This window comes from Dioscorea cayenensis, chromosome 25, assembly GCF_009730915.1.
Source record: "Dioscorea cayenensis subsp. rotundata cultivar TDr96_F1 chromosome 25, TDr96_F1_v2_PseudoChromosome.rev07_lg8_w22 25.fasta, whole genome shotgun sequence".
Lineage (NCBI taxonomy): Eukaryota > Viridiplantae > Streptophyta > Magnoliopsida > Dioscoreales > Dioscoreaceae > Dioscorea > Dioscorea cayenensis.
In genome coordinates this window covers 690,138-704,412 of record NC_052495.1, presented here as the reverse complement: position 1 = coordinate 704,412, position 14,275 = coordinate 690,138, and the positions used below count along the sequence as shown (strand labels likewise).

General features: G+C 38.1%; 2 protein-coding genes across 5 annotated transcripts; both read left to right on the top strand.

Moving 5' to 3' along the window:
* The first annotated feature begins 4,907 nt into the window (after positions 1 to 4,907).
* LOC120253007 (capsanthin/capsorubin synthase, chromoplastic-like) lies at positions 4,908 to 6,788 on the top strand. Its single transcript, XM_039261242.1, has one exon. The coding sequence runs from the start codon at positions 5,151 to 5,153 to the stop codon at positions 6,642 to 6,644; it is 1,494 nt and encodes a 497-aa protein (XP_039117176.1). The 5' UTR covers positions 4,908 to 5,150; the 3' UTR covers positions 6,645 to 6,788.
* A 920-nt stretch (positions 6,789 to 7,708) lies between these two features.
* Positions 7,709 to 13,897, top strand: LOC120252933 (OVARIAN TUMOR DOMAIN-containing deubiquitinating enzyme 6). 4 transcript variants are annotated; one of them, XM_039261131.1, is made up of 9 exons: positions 7,709 to 7,870; positions 8,155 to 9,000; positions 9,386 to 9,547; positions 11,258 to 11,335; positions 11,653 to 11,731; positions 11,815 to 11,960; positions 12,252 to 12,317; positions 13,062 to 13,236; positions 13,394 to 13,897. In XM_039261131.1, the coding sequence occupies exons 2-9, from the start codon at positions 8,347 to 8,349 to the stop codon at positions 13,624 to 13,626; spliced, it is 1,593 nt and encodes a 530-aa protein (XP_039117065.1). In that variant the 5' UTR covers positions 7,709 to 7,870; positions 8,155 to 8,346; the 3' UTR covers positions 13,627 to 13,897. The 4 variants fall into 4 exon arrangements, with proteins under 4 accessions (XP_039117065.1, XP_039117064.1, XP_039117062.1 ...); XM_039261130.1 differs by having other exon boundaries at positions 8,145 to 9,000; XM_039261128.1 differs by having other exon boundaries at positions 8,025 to 9,000.
* Positions 13,898 to 14,275: the final 378 nt, after the last annotated feature.

The window sequence follows — 14,275 nt, the reverse complement described above, 5'->3', positions numbered from 1 at the left end:
TTGATGCGTGAAATAGGTGAAAACTAATATAGCTTGAGGCGTGATAGCACTGTCCTCAAGGATAATTCGCCGACACCAACCAAAAATTAATACGACGTATCCTCCAGGATTCAACAAGCTCTTCTATATAAAAAATAGGATCAGGAACAACAGATAAAGAGAGAAGATTAACCCAGCGTAAGAAGAAAGGGTGAAAAGGTAAAAAAAGGAGAGAGAGCTTTTCTTATCTTATCTTATCTCTTATTTTTGAGATCTCTTATATAAAAATCTCTCCCTAACGGGTAGTTTTGAAATCTTAAAACCCACATTCTCAAATCTGTTAGAGAGATAATAGGATTACATAAATAATGAGGAACTAAGTCAATATTTAACTAAATCCTTTTGAAATATTCTTATCTCTTACAACAATCCCCACATTTCAAAAGGACGACAAAAGTCATTGTTGGATCTTTTTTATTTTGTATAATGCATCGATTCTGGTGTCTTTAGACTATGACCAGAACTAGAAAGAAATGAGATTTAATTTACAGAATAAGTGGTGAAGCGTGAAGCTTCTATGAACCAAGAACTCTTTTGTAAACTAAATTTCTCATCAATCACATTATACGTTCACAACACTGTTGTTCCACGGTGATGTGTGCTAATAGGCCATGCGCGTGCCTGGATATTCATGAGTGCTCTAGAGAATTTTGCATAATCTCATAGGAGCAGCTCCACTCCACACTCATATAGGTCATTCTATCAAGTGTATACTGCAGTTTAATACACCACTTATAAAAGATATGGAATTTGATTAAGAGGTTAACTAAGCCTCACTTTCATTGCAGTTAGCACATTTACACCATAGGAGGGACATGCATGTGTATAGTGCCCAACAAATCAACTAATGACTTGTTATTACCCATATGAACCTAATTCATGGGATCTCCAATCACATAGATTGGGTTACCATCATTGTTGATATCTCAAATTTTCTTTAGTCCCATTCCCCTCAATGTTTCATGTATTAGTTTCCTTCCCTAAGGTTTAGTCAGAGGATCGGTCAAATTCATTTCCGACTTCACATAATTAATGGAAATATTCCATCTCTTAGCAATTGCTTCACAATATCATGTCTCAACCAAATATGTCTGTTTTTCCCATTGAATGTCTTATTTTTTTGCAATGGCTATTGCTTCTTAGCAATCACAATGCATAGACACAGGAGGTGTAGGTCTTATACCCAAAGGAATATTTTCTAAGATGTTTTTCAACCACTCAGCTTCATTACCAGCCAACTCTAAAGAAATGAATTCAGATTCCATTGTTGATTTAACAATTATTGTTTGTTTTGTAGATTTCTAAGAAATTGCTCCTCCACCAAGAGTGAACACATAACCACTAGTGGATTTAGTCTCATCTGTATCTGAAATCTAGCTAGCATCACTGTATCCTTCTAATACAGCAGGAAATCCACTATATAGAATACCATAGCTCATGGTACCTCTCAAATATCTCATTAGTCCAGCTAAGCTAGTCCAGTGTTCATGATTAGGGTTATGCGTGTATCTGCTCAATCTACACACAGCATAAGCTATGTCAGGTCTAGAAAAATTCATCAAATGCATCAGACTCCCTATGATCTTAGCATACGAGTGATAGGATCACCTTAACTTTTCTTTAGTTGAGTGTTAGCATCATAAGGAGTACTCACTGGTGTGACATCATAATGTCCAAACTTCTTAAGAAGTTTCTCAACATAATATTCTTCTGATAGCATTATCCAATCACCTTTCCTTATGATTTTAACACCTAAAATCACATTAGCTTCACCCATATCCTTCATATCAAATTTAGAAGCTAGAAAACCTTTTGCTTTATGTACTAGCTCAAGACTAGTACTAAAGATAAGCATGTCATCTACATATAAGCATATAATCACACAATCACTACCATCAAGTTTTGTATAGACACATGTATCCCCTTCAAGAGAAGTGTAACCATCATTTAATAAAACTTGATCAAATTTCTCATGCCACTGTTTTGGTGCTTGTTTTAAGCCATATAATGATTTGAGAAGTTTGCACACTTTATTTTCAAGACCAAGAACCACACATCCCTCAGGTTGTTCCATATAAATTTTTTCTTCTAAATCACCATTTAAAAACGCTGTTTTAACATCCATTTGGTGAATAAAAAGCTTATGAATTGAAGCTAAGGCAATTAAAACTCGGATAGAAGAAATTCTAGCCACTGGAGCAAAGGTATAAAAAAAATCAACATTTTGTTTTTGAGAAAAACTTTTTGCAAACAATCGAGCTTTATATTTTTCAATAGAACCATCGAGTTTAAACTTTTTCTTGAAAATCCATTTGCAACCAATAGGTTTAGCTCCATGAGGTAAATCAACTAAAATCCAAGTTTTATTTTGAGCAATAGAATCAATTTCAGTTTTAATAGCATCTTTCCAAAAGAGAGCTTCTTTAGAAGATATGGCATCAAGATAAGTTTGAGGTTCATTATCAACAAGATAGGTATAAAAATCATTTCCAAAATTATTTACTTTTCTTGGTATTTTACTCCTTCTCAAATCCTCAATTTCAGTGTCATTTCTACTAAAAGATGCATGAGAAATAGTATCACATTTCTAAGGAAAAATATGTTCAAAAACTTCAGCATTCTTGGTCTCAATTATAGTGTTGCAATCTATAACATCACTTTTAAGTACTAGAAATCTATATGCAGCACTATGTTCAGCATAACCAATAAATAAACAATCAGATGTCTTTGAACCTATCTTCCTTTTCTTAGGATCAGGTAGCATAACTTTGGCAAGACACCCCCACACTTTCAAATATATTAGATTAGGAGGATATCCTTTCCATAACTCATAAGGTGTCTTACTAGTCTTCTTATAAGGAATTCTATTTTGCAAGTGGCATGCTGAAAGTATAGCTTCACCCCAAAGGTTATCTTTTGCATTAGAACTAACTAGCATGCAATTCATCATATCCTTTTAAGGTCCTATTTTTCCTTTCAGCCACACCATTAGATTCAGGTGAATAAGGAGGACTTGTCTCATGTATAATACCTTCCTTTTCACAATAATCATTAAGTAAAACATACTGACCACCTCTATCTGACCTAACCCTTTTGATTTTCTTATTTAATTGATTTTCTACTTCAGCTTTATATATCAGAAACATATCAAAAGCTTCATTTTTATTTCTAAGTAGATATACTTTAGAGTATCTAGAGAAATCATCAATAAAAGTTACATAATAATTCTTACCACCTCTAGTCATAGTTTGCTTTAAATCTCCTACATCTGTGTGAATTAAACTCAATAAGTCTGATTCTCTAGAAACAGGTGAACATGTTTTCTTGGTTTGTTTAGATTCAGCACAAATTTCACATTTACTCATGCATGTATTACTGCTAGAAATCAAACCAAGTTGTTGCATTTTTTTAATATAAGCATTACTAACATGTCCTAGTCTAGCATGCCATAAATCAAAAGAATCAATCAAGTAAGCAGAAGAACTAGCATTTTCATTGATAATTTCAGCAACATTGAGAACAAAGAGACCATGATTACAATAGCCCTTTCCCACAAAATTATTATTTTTGGTCATTACAACCTTATCAGATTCAAATGACACTTTCACCCCCACTTTTCCTAACAATCCCACAGAAACTAGGTTGCTTCGAATGTTAGGAATATGAAGTACGTCATTCAATGCCAATGTCTTGCCAGAAGTTAGCTTGAGAAGGATTTTGCCTTTGCCAAGAACAGAAGCAGTTCGTGAATCACCAAGATAGACTGTTTCTTCCCCTTCTTGAACTTGGGTATAGGACACAAAAGCATCTTTGTTTGCACAAATATGCCTAGTAGCCCCAGAGTCTATCACCCATTCTTTCATATTGGCCACAAGGTTTACTTGAGAAATGACCGCAATAATTATATCATCTGCCTCCACCAAATTTACATTTGGTTTAGCAGGATTGCCATTTCTCCCCATCCTCTTTCTGCATTGAGGCGCATGGTGGCCTGGTTTGCCACACACAAAACAATTGCCTTTCTTCTTGAAAGTGGGGTTGTTAGGTTTAGGCTTGAAATCATGTTTCTTTTCGTACCTTTTATTTGGCTTGTGTGGCTTGTCTTGCAGCAAGTTGGCATTGGTAGTAATCTCCTTTCCTTTGGCAGCTTTGCACTCCTTCCTATTGGTGTCTTCAATTATGATATGTGTAATCAAGTCCGCAAATGAGAGTTGCTTGTGCTTATGCTTAAGTTGTTGTTTGTAGTCATTCCATGAATGAGGCAGCTTCTCAATGAGCAGGCCAGCCACAAATTCTTCTTGCAAAATAATGTTCTCTGACTTGAGATCTTCCAGCAGCTTGTGGTACTCATTAATTTGCACTTTGATGTCTTTATCTTCTGTCATCTCCCATCTATAGTATTTTCCAATGACAAATTTTTGTTTTCTAGCATCTTCAGCAGTATATTTTGTAATCATGGAGTCCCATATCTCCTTTGCTTCGTTATTAGCACAATATATCTCAAACAATTCGTTAGAAAGAGTGCTAATAATTGTGTGTCTACAAACCTTATTGGCATGAACCCATAATTCCAATTGCTTGGGGGATGACTCCAGTGGCTTAGAATTAATGAGAGCATATGCAACCCCATGCATATCTAGAACCGAGAACACTCGTTCTTGCCACCTCTTGAAGTTGTCTCCATTAAAAATTTCAATCTTGGAAATGTCAGGAAATGGTTTGGCATACGAAACAGCAGGCAATAGCGGCACATCAGAAATAACAGGACCTCCTATCTCTTACAACAGTATATGTTAGACAATTGATTTCCATTCCGCACATCACAGTCCAAATCTCTCATCCCAGTTAAGAATGTATATGTTAGATGATTGATTTTCATCCCGTTATATAACACTTATCGTTTTTATTAATAAAAAAAAAAAATCCAATGGAATAAAAGCACTAGCAGTGCTTGTCACTTCTTTATCTAATTTTGACCAACTATTATGGGCATCCCACCATTCATGATTCCTCTTGATTCCCATTTTGTCTAGCTCTCTCCATAATATATTGCAACAAACCATTCTCTAACAAGGCCAAACTTGTTCTTGTTCTTCTTCTCTTTAACAAAAATGGGAGCTCTTAACATGATTCAATTACCATCTCTCCATCTTGCCACCTTCTCCTCCTTCATCTCCCCATCTATTTCTCAATCACCATTAATGAAGACTCTCACTCCCACAAGAAGATCCATCACTAGAAGCTTCAGTCTAAAGAGCTTCTTAGACTTGACCCCTGAATACAAACCACTACAGTCCCTCAACATCGACCTTGAAACACATGACTTCACCGGCGGCTCACCGGACTACGACGCAGTCATCATCGGCTGTGGCCCATCCGGTCTCCGCCTCGCCTCTCTGGCTTCCAAGCATGGACTCCACATCTGCTGCGTTGACCCATCCCCTCTCCTCCTCTGGCCTAACAACTACGGCGTTTGGGTTGACGAATTTGAAGCCATGAACCTCACCGACACTCTCGACAAAGTCTGGCCGTCGGCCACCGTCATCATCAACGATCAAAAGTCAAAGCATCTTCACCGTTCCTATGGCAGAGTCAACCGGAACTACTTAAAGTCAAAGCTCATTCAAGCTTGTGTCTCTAATGGTGTCAAGTTCCATGTAGCCAAAGCTTGGAAGGTGGAGCACCAGGAGTTCAAATCCACAGTGCTTTGCAGTGACGGCAAAGAACTGAATGCGAGCTTGGTCATCGACGCCAGTGGCTTCACAACCTCGTTCATGGAGTATGAAAACACTCTGAAACGAAACCATGGTTACCAGCTCGCTCACGGCATCTTGGCTGAGGTCGAGCACCACCCGTTCGAGCTCGATAAGATGGTGCTCATGGACTGGAGAGACGAACATCTCGGCAACGAGCCTTATTTAAGAGCACGCAACGAGACAACTCCAACGTTCCTCTATGCCATGCCTTTGAGCTCTGACTTGATCTTTCTTGAAGAGACCTCACTGGTGAGCCGGCCGGTGATGAGTTACCGAGAGGTGAAGCAGAGGATGGTGGCCAGACTCCGGCATCTGGGCATCAAAGTGAAGAGTGTTGTTGAGGATGAGAAGTGCTTGATTCCAATGGGCGGGCCGTTGCCGAGGTTGCCACAGAGCGTGGTTGGGGTTGGCGGTGCGGCTGGGTTGGTGCACCCATCCACTGGGTACATGATGGCTAGAGCGCTCGGTGTGGCTGAGCTCATGGCCGAGGCCATGGTCGAGTGTTTGGGCTCGGTTAGGATGGTTAGAGGGAAGGCTTTGCAGAGGAAAGTGTGGACTAGTGTTTGGAGTGGGGAGAGAATGAGGGAAAGGGAAATCTATTGTTTTGGAATGGAGACATTGTTGCAGCTTGGATTGAAGGGAACCAGGAATTTCTTTGATGCTTTCTTTGATTTGGATCCTTATTACTGGCATGGATTTCTTTCTTCTAGTTTGTCTCTTGAGGAGCTTGCTCTGTTGTGCTTGTCTTTGTTTGCCCATGGTTCTCTTCCTTCCAGGATGGATATTGTTACCAAGTGTCCTTTGCCTTTGGCTCGCTTGGTTGCTAATCTTGCTAATCAGGCCATCTAGCTTCTATATTTATTATTTTCAAGTGTTATTTTTAATTTCTTTCCTAAAAATCCATTTGTCATTTTCCTATTGTTTACTTTATTAGTCTTGTATTTTTAGAATATATTGGCAAATTTCAGAGATAAGTACTGATATGTTTTTTAATTGAACCTCTGTGTTGTTGACCCATTGACTAGCTAGTGGAGCAATGCATGTGCCTCGTTCTTTTCCACCTCAAGAACTTTTTATAAAGCTAGACTAGCTAGTGACGTGCCTTTCCAAATTATATATTCATCCAAGTGTCGATGATTTCTCAGTGGAATTTGTCTAACTAGTTCAGACTCCAGAGCCCAATTGTCATATATATCTTGACCAACTACGTCAAATGAGACATGAACCGTTGGATCAAATGCTCGTACTTCCTGTTCTACATCTTGGTGAAAATGCTGTATGGCATCAAACAGCATACAGCGTTTTGAACGAATGAACAGATGAAACGTGCACATGTGAATCTTTTTTGGGCAGCGGGTGCCGACCGTGACTCAGCTCACCGTCACTCCTTATCATACTTCCACTCGTCGTTTCCGAAAAGAAAAATCTATGAAATACCCATTGTACCCTTTTCATCAACGACCCGTAGTTCATGAGGCAGGCCCGGTTTAGGAATACCCTCTCACGGTGGCCACGCCACCAATATTCTTTGATTGATTTAGCATCGCACGTGGTCCTCGGGATCGTAAATCTTTGTATGAGATCTAATCTCGAGGTCTCTACCCGGGTAAACGGTGAACCACCTTCACACGCGTGACTCGCAAGTGTGATATTGTTCGCTTGGACCGTGAATCCACTAGAAACCGACACGTGGCCATTCTCCCCTTGCTAGCCGTCGTGAGCCAAAATCCCCGGCGATCTGGTAGTTTGCTCCCGCGAAATCTATGATTAAACTAATCCTTCGACGTGTCAAAATGTTACTAGAATTCGTATCCTTCGATCAACCAATAGGCTTGCGTCTACGTTGCCAGTTATTGAGGTCCTGAGGATTAAGATATCGCCAAGTGGTCTTTTTATCGCTCCCTCCACCATTAAAATGGCCAAGCAAACCCCTTCTTCTGGTTTTCTTCATCGATCTCGATTTCTCTTTCTCTCTTCGCTGGTTTGCTTGTCGTCGCGCTGTGAACCCTAGAAATCATCCAGGAATCGATCGATCTTTTTCCAGAAGATCCGGAGCCTTCTGTTTATAGATCACGGTAAGCATCTCTTCCATTCGATCCGCTACTTTTCGTTCACTTCCGGTGATTCGCTTTGCTTTGTTTGTTTTTCTTGATTAATCTGCGAAAAGATCGGTTATTTTTTGTTATATGGGATCGTTCGTCGAGATTTATGGGTGTAGGGTTTTGGCAGGGCGATTTGTGAAAGTTCTAGGGTTCTTGGGCTGTAATCTTGTGATTTGGGTTCAAACGAGGGTTTCTTGTTGGTTGTTTGAGTGGAAATCGAGGGTTCTGATCTCATGAGAATTGTTAGGGGAATGCAGAAACTGTTGGTGTCGAAGGAGCAGCAGGTGGTGCTGTGCTGGAAGGAGTCATTCAGCCAAGGGATCGGTGTCAGTTGTCCGAAGGTCAGAACTCGGGACAAACTGATCTTTTGGGGTTATTCAAGCCTTTGAGTTGGGGAAAGGGTGGCGGAATAAAGGGATTGGAGGGGTTTGAGGGTTCTTTAGGACAAGATGACAAGGATATTGGTCCAACGAGGTGGCTCGGGTGCTGCGGCGTCATCATCAAATCCCAATCGGCAGCCCCCGGGTTCCCAGCAGCAACCGCCTGCTCCTTCGAAGGAGGAGGAACAAGAAAGAGAATTTCTTCCAGACTCTAGTGGCCTTGATACCCTAGTCCAACACCCTGCAGGTGCTGAAGAGATTCTTATTGAAGGCTCACAATCACAAGCAACTGCTGTGCAATCCGGTTCTGAGGATGCAGAGAAGGGGGGATCCTGCGATGATGAAGGTAATGAAAACGCCATTTTAACAACAGAACTGACTGGATGCCAAAACGGAGATTGCTCTGAAGTTATTAATGATCCTGTTGGATCGGGTATTGGCTCTTCACCTATTGTCACCGGTGGTTCATACCCACCTCCTCCTCCTGTTCCACCTCCCAAACCATCTGCAGTTTCTTCATCAAGGAGAGTGGTGACAGAAAGTTCAAATGCTGGCAGGATTGGTGCTACTGCTTCTAGGAGGCCTTCAACTTGGCCTTTGGTACCTGCCCGGTCCTCACCCACAGGTTCTAGGCCATCTTCTCCAAGGGCTTATGGTGACGGTGATGGTTATAACAGCTCAGATGAACATAACACTTGTTTTGTATTCTCGTATGATGATATGGTAGGAAGTTCCTTGTCTCTCTCTGTCTCTCTGTCTCTCTCTCTCTCTCTCTTTTGTGGCCAAATTTTGTGCATAGACTGTTTGTGTTGCAGCTGGCTGTTGAATATGATTAATTTTGATATAATCTGTCCTATGTGATCTTCTTCAAGTTCTTTAATTTATTGCTACCATTTATGAATTAGTTCACGTGATTAATTAGATCTATCTTCATGCACCTGCTCATTCCTCTTTTGTTATTATTATTATTATGATGATGATGGTAATGATCAACTTTTTTGAGGTGTTATTTCTTTGTCTTAGGTTATGTTTTAATTAGATTTTATGATAGTGATCAACTTTGTATTACTTCATGTAAATAATTAGATTTTATGTTGCTTTGGTTCAGGAAAGAGAACGACTGTTTGAACTTGAAATTAGAAGAGTAAAAGGGTTGGAAGTCAAAAGGATGATTGGGGATGGGAATTGCTTGTTCCGTGCTGTTGCAGATCAAGTTTATGGTGATCCTGAAGAATATGATACAGCCAGACAAATGTGCGTCGATTATATGGTATGACTGACTTATGGGTTAGTATAAGGAAAGCTTTCTATATATTTTTGTTAATTACTTTATAGTTTTTCCAAAATCTGTTGATTAAACCAATTCCTTGTAAGACACCAAAAATGTTAATCTGATGAGCTTGTGGGAGCTGCTTCGTGCTTCCAAGAAAGTAATTATGTTGAAGGGATGAGGGTTCTTAGTTTGAACTTTTAATGGTACAATATCTGATTTTGGCATTAAGTTTGGTTGTTATTGGGGAAGGGATCAAGTTGTTTCTAATGTGCAGCCATTGTTGGAAAATTTGAGGTGTTTTGAATAATTTTGCATGGAAGAATGATGAGAGTGTTTTTAGTCCTGCAATTTGTTTTTTTGTTATTTAATTTTTAACTTCCTTTAGGTTGTTTTATTTTGGACTTTGATGACCTCGAATTTTGTTTCATGAATAGTGCAATGGTGTATCTTTGTGTAAATTTTTCTTGCCACCATGTGTATTAGACTCAGTACTCGAACTCTCAAGATGCAAGCAAAGTACATTATCTGGACTTAAGTCAACATAAATATTTTAGCTGTTGTGATGGAGGACCTGGATGTATATGTTTTTAAATTCAAATTTACTAAATTAACTGCTATGAGAATATTAATTAGTCTAATGAAAATAAGACTGTAAAATAGGTTTTAATAATTGAAGCTCCAGGTCCAATGATTTCATGAGCTGCTTTAGATAGCTTTGCGCCTATGACTGCTGTGTTTTTTTGATGCGCGCGTGGATGTTCACATTACTTCTTGCCACTATTGTAGTGTTTGGGAGTAGGAACAAAGGAAGTTTAAGCTGTTATTCTGAGGAATAACAGCCAAACAACTAAAGAATTTGGGAGAATAGAATAAACTATTCTCTTCCCTCACTTTTGGAATAAGAGGCCTTATTCTCAAGAATTACTAATTTGCCCCTAGAATGGAATAGCCTATTCTCAAGATTATTTCTCTCTTGCCAAAAACTGGCAAAGAATCATAATTGTTTATGCCCAAATTATTCTATTCTTGTATCCAATTCCACTCCCTTGTTTTTTTTTCACCAGCTTCTATTCTCTATTTCTTGTGCTACCAAACGCTACTGTACGTATCCTAGATCTAGTACAGTAACAAGATAAAGTGGCATGATTACAATATATTGCAGTCTCAATGCAGGGTGTCTTTATGATTCCTTGATTAGTCAAGCTGTCACTTGATGTTTGGGAAAATCTTTTGTGTCGCATTCACTCCTTGTGCTTTCTATGGAAATTAAAGGATATCACACTTCTTAGTACTGCATTTGTTAGAATTAGTGCTGTGATGTATGGTTGGAGGTTATTGAAGTCTTCGTGCACCAAGGTATCACAATCCTTTGATTAGTCAATCTGTCACTTGATATTTGGGAATAGTGTTTGGTCTCACATCTACTCCTTGTGCTCTTCATGAAATTAGATATCCCACTTCCAGAAATTCTGTCATCAGTCTGTAAACTGGTAGGACTGAGTGATTTGATCAAATTTTGATATTAATCCAATCTGTTCACTACACACTTTTCCTGGTTGAATTGCTATACTGATGAGCTCAGGTGTGGGAAAGTTATTATTGATCTATATGATTTGGCTTGTGTTAGATTGTATAATGTCGAAGCTTCTAGTTTTCTTAGTCAGTTTTTTTTTGACATTACTAATAACAAATGTTTTATTTTCTTAGGAAAGGGAGAGGGATCATTTTTCACAATTTATCACTGAAGGCTTCACATCTTATTGCAAGAGAAAAAGGCGAGACAAGGTAATTTGTGATGTCTTTAATTTATTTAATGAATTTTACGTGAAATATTAGTTTTTTGTCTGCTACTTTTGTGAGAATTCTGGTGAATAAGGAGTAATTCATATGATTAGATGAGAATGGTTGCAATACAAGGTATCTGTTAGCAAGAGATGATCAATTTGCTGATCTATCACTTGTTACTTCTTTATATATATATTTATTTATTTTTGAAATGTATTTTATTGGGAGTGGTTCTGTAATTCTCAATAGGTGTTTGAGATAAGTCTTGACCATGAATTCCTCTTCCAAGTTTAAAAACTTTTATTTGGCTACAACAGGCGTATGGGAACAATGCAGAAATCCAAGCCTTTTCTGAGATGTACAATCGTCCAATCCATATTTATTCTTACAGCACAGGTATTGTTATGCTGACTGAATATGTAATATGTTACTGTTGACATGCTGCTGTTAATTTAATCTGGGGATTGTTGTTCGTGCAGAACCCATCAATATCTTTCATGGTAACTACACTACAGACACACCTCCTATAAGACTAAGTTTTCATCAAGGCAATCACTACAATTCTCTTTTTGATCCACGCCGAGAGACAATTGGAGCTGGTCTTGGATTTAACACTCTTCGTGGGGTCAGTCAAAATTTAAAATTTTTATCCTGCTTGTTTCTCTAGACTTTCCCTCCGCATCGAGAGACTTATTTCTTTTAGTGGTGACATTAATTGTTGTTTTTTTAGTACTGTCTATTTTGAAGTTGTCACATTATACAGGAAGGGGTATTTATTTCCCCATTCCAACTTCACTGATGATTTGCATCCCTTTTGCTTTAATCCAACCTCTGATGATCATATTTGTAAATTATTTTTTTGTGTTTGTATCTGTAGTTGTGACTCTTATTTGATTTTAATCTTTGTTTGGTGAAGGGAAACATTGATAAAGATCAGGTGAAGGCTGCTATAAAAGCTCATCAAGACCAACAGATTGACAACGTAAGCTGATACTAACTTTGATCACCTCATTTTGTTCATAATGCAAAAGGGTTGTAAGTTCATTTTTACAATCAGTCTTTGATGGCTTTACAGCAAACATTTTTCAGTGGTTTCTTATTAACCCTATTTTTTTCCTCACTTCGTGCATGGCTTTTGGTGTCTTATGGTCAATGTTTCTGTAAAACTTTTAGACCTTTTCTTACATGTTTTATTTTTTGTATGTTCACAATGTATCTATTTATTTATTTATTTTTATTAACTTAGAGAGAGCGCCATTTTTGGATATATTTGTTCTTTGTTTGAATATGAATATTTTGTTACGGGAATTATGATGTTTTTTGTGAGCAAGGAAAATAGGAGTGGCATTGACTTATGCCCTTAGTTTTACCTTTTTTTCTCAAGTATTTTGGTGGATCCAATTTATGATGACTTCTTTCATTCAAGGTAGAGTGTTTGTGAAATAATAATTTTTTTTGGAAGAAGATTCCTATCTTTCTCTTCCAAGTTGTGAGCTGTGATGCAATGTGTCCATTACTCATTCATTGTCATTCACGACCGCAAGTGAAATTTGAAATCATCTGGAAAATGTAATTGTTTGTGTAACAATATTGCTTGCGCATATATTGAAAGACTGGTTTACAATTCAAAGTCTATTACTTTTACTGGAGTTTTTCATGTCTAAGAGATTCTAAAGAAAAGTGCCAGAACACCATCGTTTCAATGTTATTACGTAATGTTTGACAGGCTCTCCTGGCTGAGGCAAGGATTTACTCAGATGTGGAGTTAACAGAGAAGGAAATTGAGCGGATGGTGATGGAAGCTTCACGGGCTGAATATCTAGCTGAAGACAGACTGAGACAGCAGCTTCTCAGCAGTGAGACTTCTACTTCTGGCGCTGAACCATCATCTTCTGGGGCAAGTGAGTTCCTTTTTCTATTTTTTTCTTTCCCTCGGTCTACCATGACAGTAGGCTGAAGAATCCCTCTTAATCTGTACTTCATAGTCTGGATTTCAACAGTAAATCAATAGAATGCTCCTCTTGATCAGAGAAGTAATAGTTGTCAATTTATGAACAGGGACAGGGCCATCTGGTAGCCATCGAGTGCAGGAGAGAGCATTACCTTCTGACACCGTGCTGAGCGGTAGCATGCAGACATTGTTGGCCATGGGATTTGGTTATCTGCAGGTCATTGAAGCATATACCATCTTTGGTGAGGACGTTGACTCCATGATCTGCTATCTGTTGGAGATGGAGAGCAGCAGGGCTCCGAGCGGCAGCAGTCAGCGCAAAGGGAAGGCCGCGGAGTGAAAAATGATGATACTCTCTCTCACTCTCTCTCTTTCTTGTAGCTATATATGAATTTGATGAAGACGAAAGCGGACAGACATTCTCTTGCGGTATAGTTTATACATCATCTTCAGGCATCTCTGAATTGTTACTTATCAGAACCCGACTTCAATAATTGCTTAAGATGTAATAGTCTTCAATGGATACAGACAGACCTTGTTCCACACATTTTAAAACCTCCATTGTTATTGCAGTGGGTGAGCTCTTTATATCTTAATCCATTTTAACATAACTACAATAATTGAGAATAATGAAATTCATGATGCTTTTCTTTTGTAAGTTTGTTATGTGTTTGGATTGAGCCAAATCGTCTCTAAAAACATGAAAGGAAGATTTTCATTATATATATATATATATATATATATATATATATAGTAAAGGGGCGTAATTTTGTGTAAAATAGGATAAAGAAATGTTAATAAATATTTCAAAAAATTTTTTAAAAATTTTGACGATTTATTTAATTTTATTATTATTTGGAAGACAGATCACAGATATGCAAAGTATGGACTTATATATATACACACAAGTCAAGTTTTTTATTTTCCCTACTTTTCGGTATCACGGGCAATTGCATGCTGTTATGCCTCATTAATCTATATAACTGGTT

Coding starts and splice junctions, on each gene's coding strand:
- LOC120253007 (XM_039261242.1), top strand. CDS start 5,151: ATGGGAGCTCTTAACATGATTCAATTACCATCTCTCCATCTTGCCACC.
- LOC120252933 (XM_039261131.1), top strand. CDS start 8,347: ATGACAAGGATATTGGTCCAACGAGGTGGCTCGGGTGCTGCGGCGTCA. Junction 9,001..9,385: donor TATTCTCGTATGATGATATG/GTAGGAAGTTCC, acceptor GCTTTGGTTCAG/GAAAGAGAACGACTGTTTGA. Junction 11,336..11,652: donor AGAGAAAAAGGCGAGACAAG/GTAATTTGTGAT, acceptor TGGCTACAACAG/GCGTATGGGAACAATGCAGA.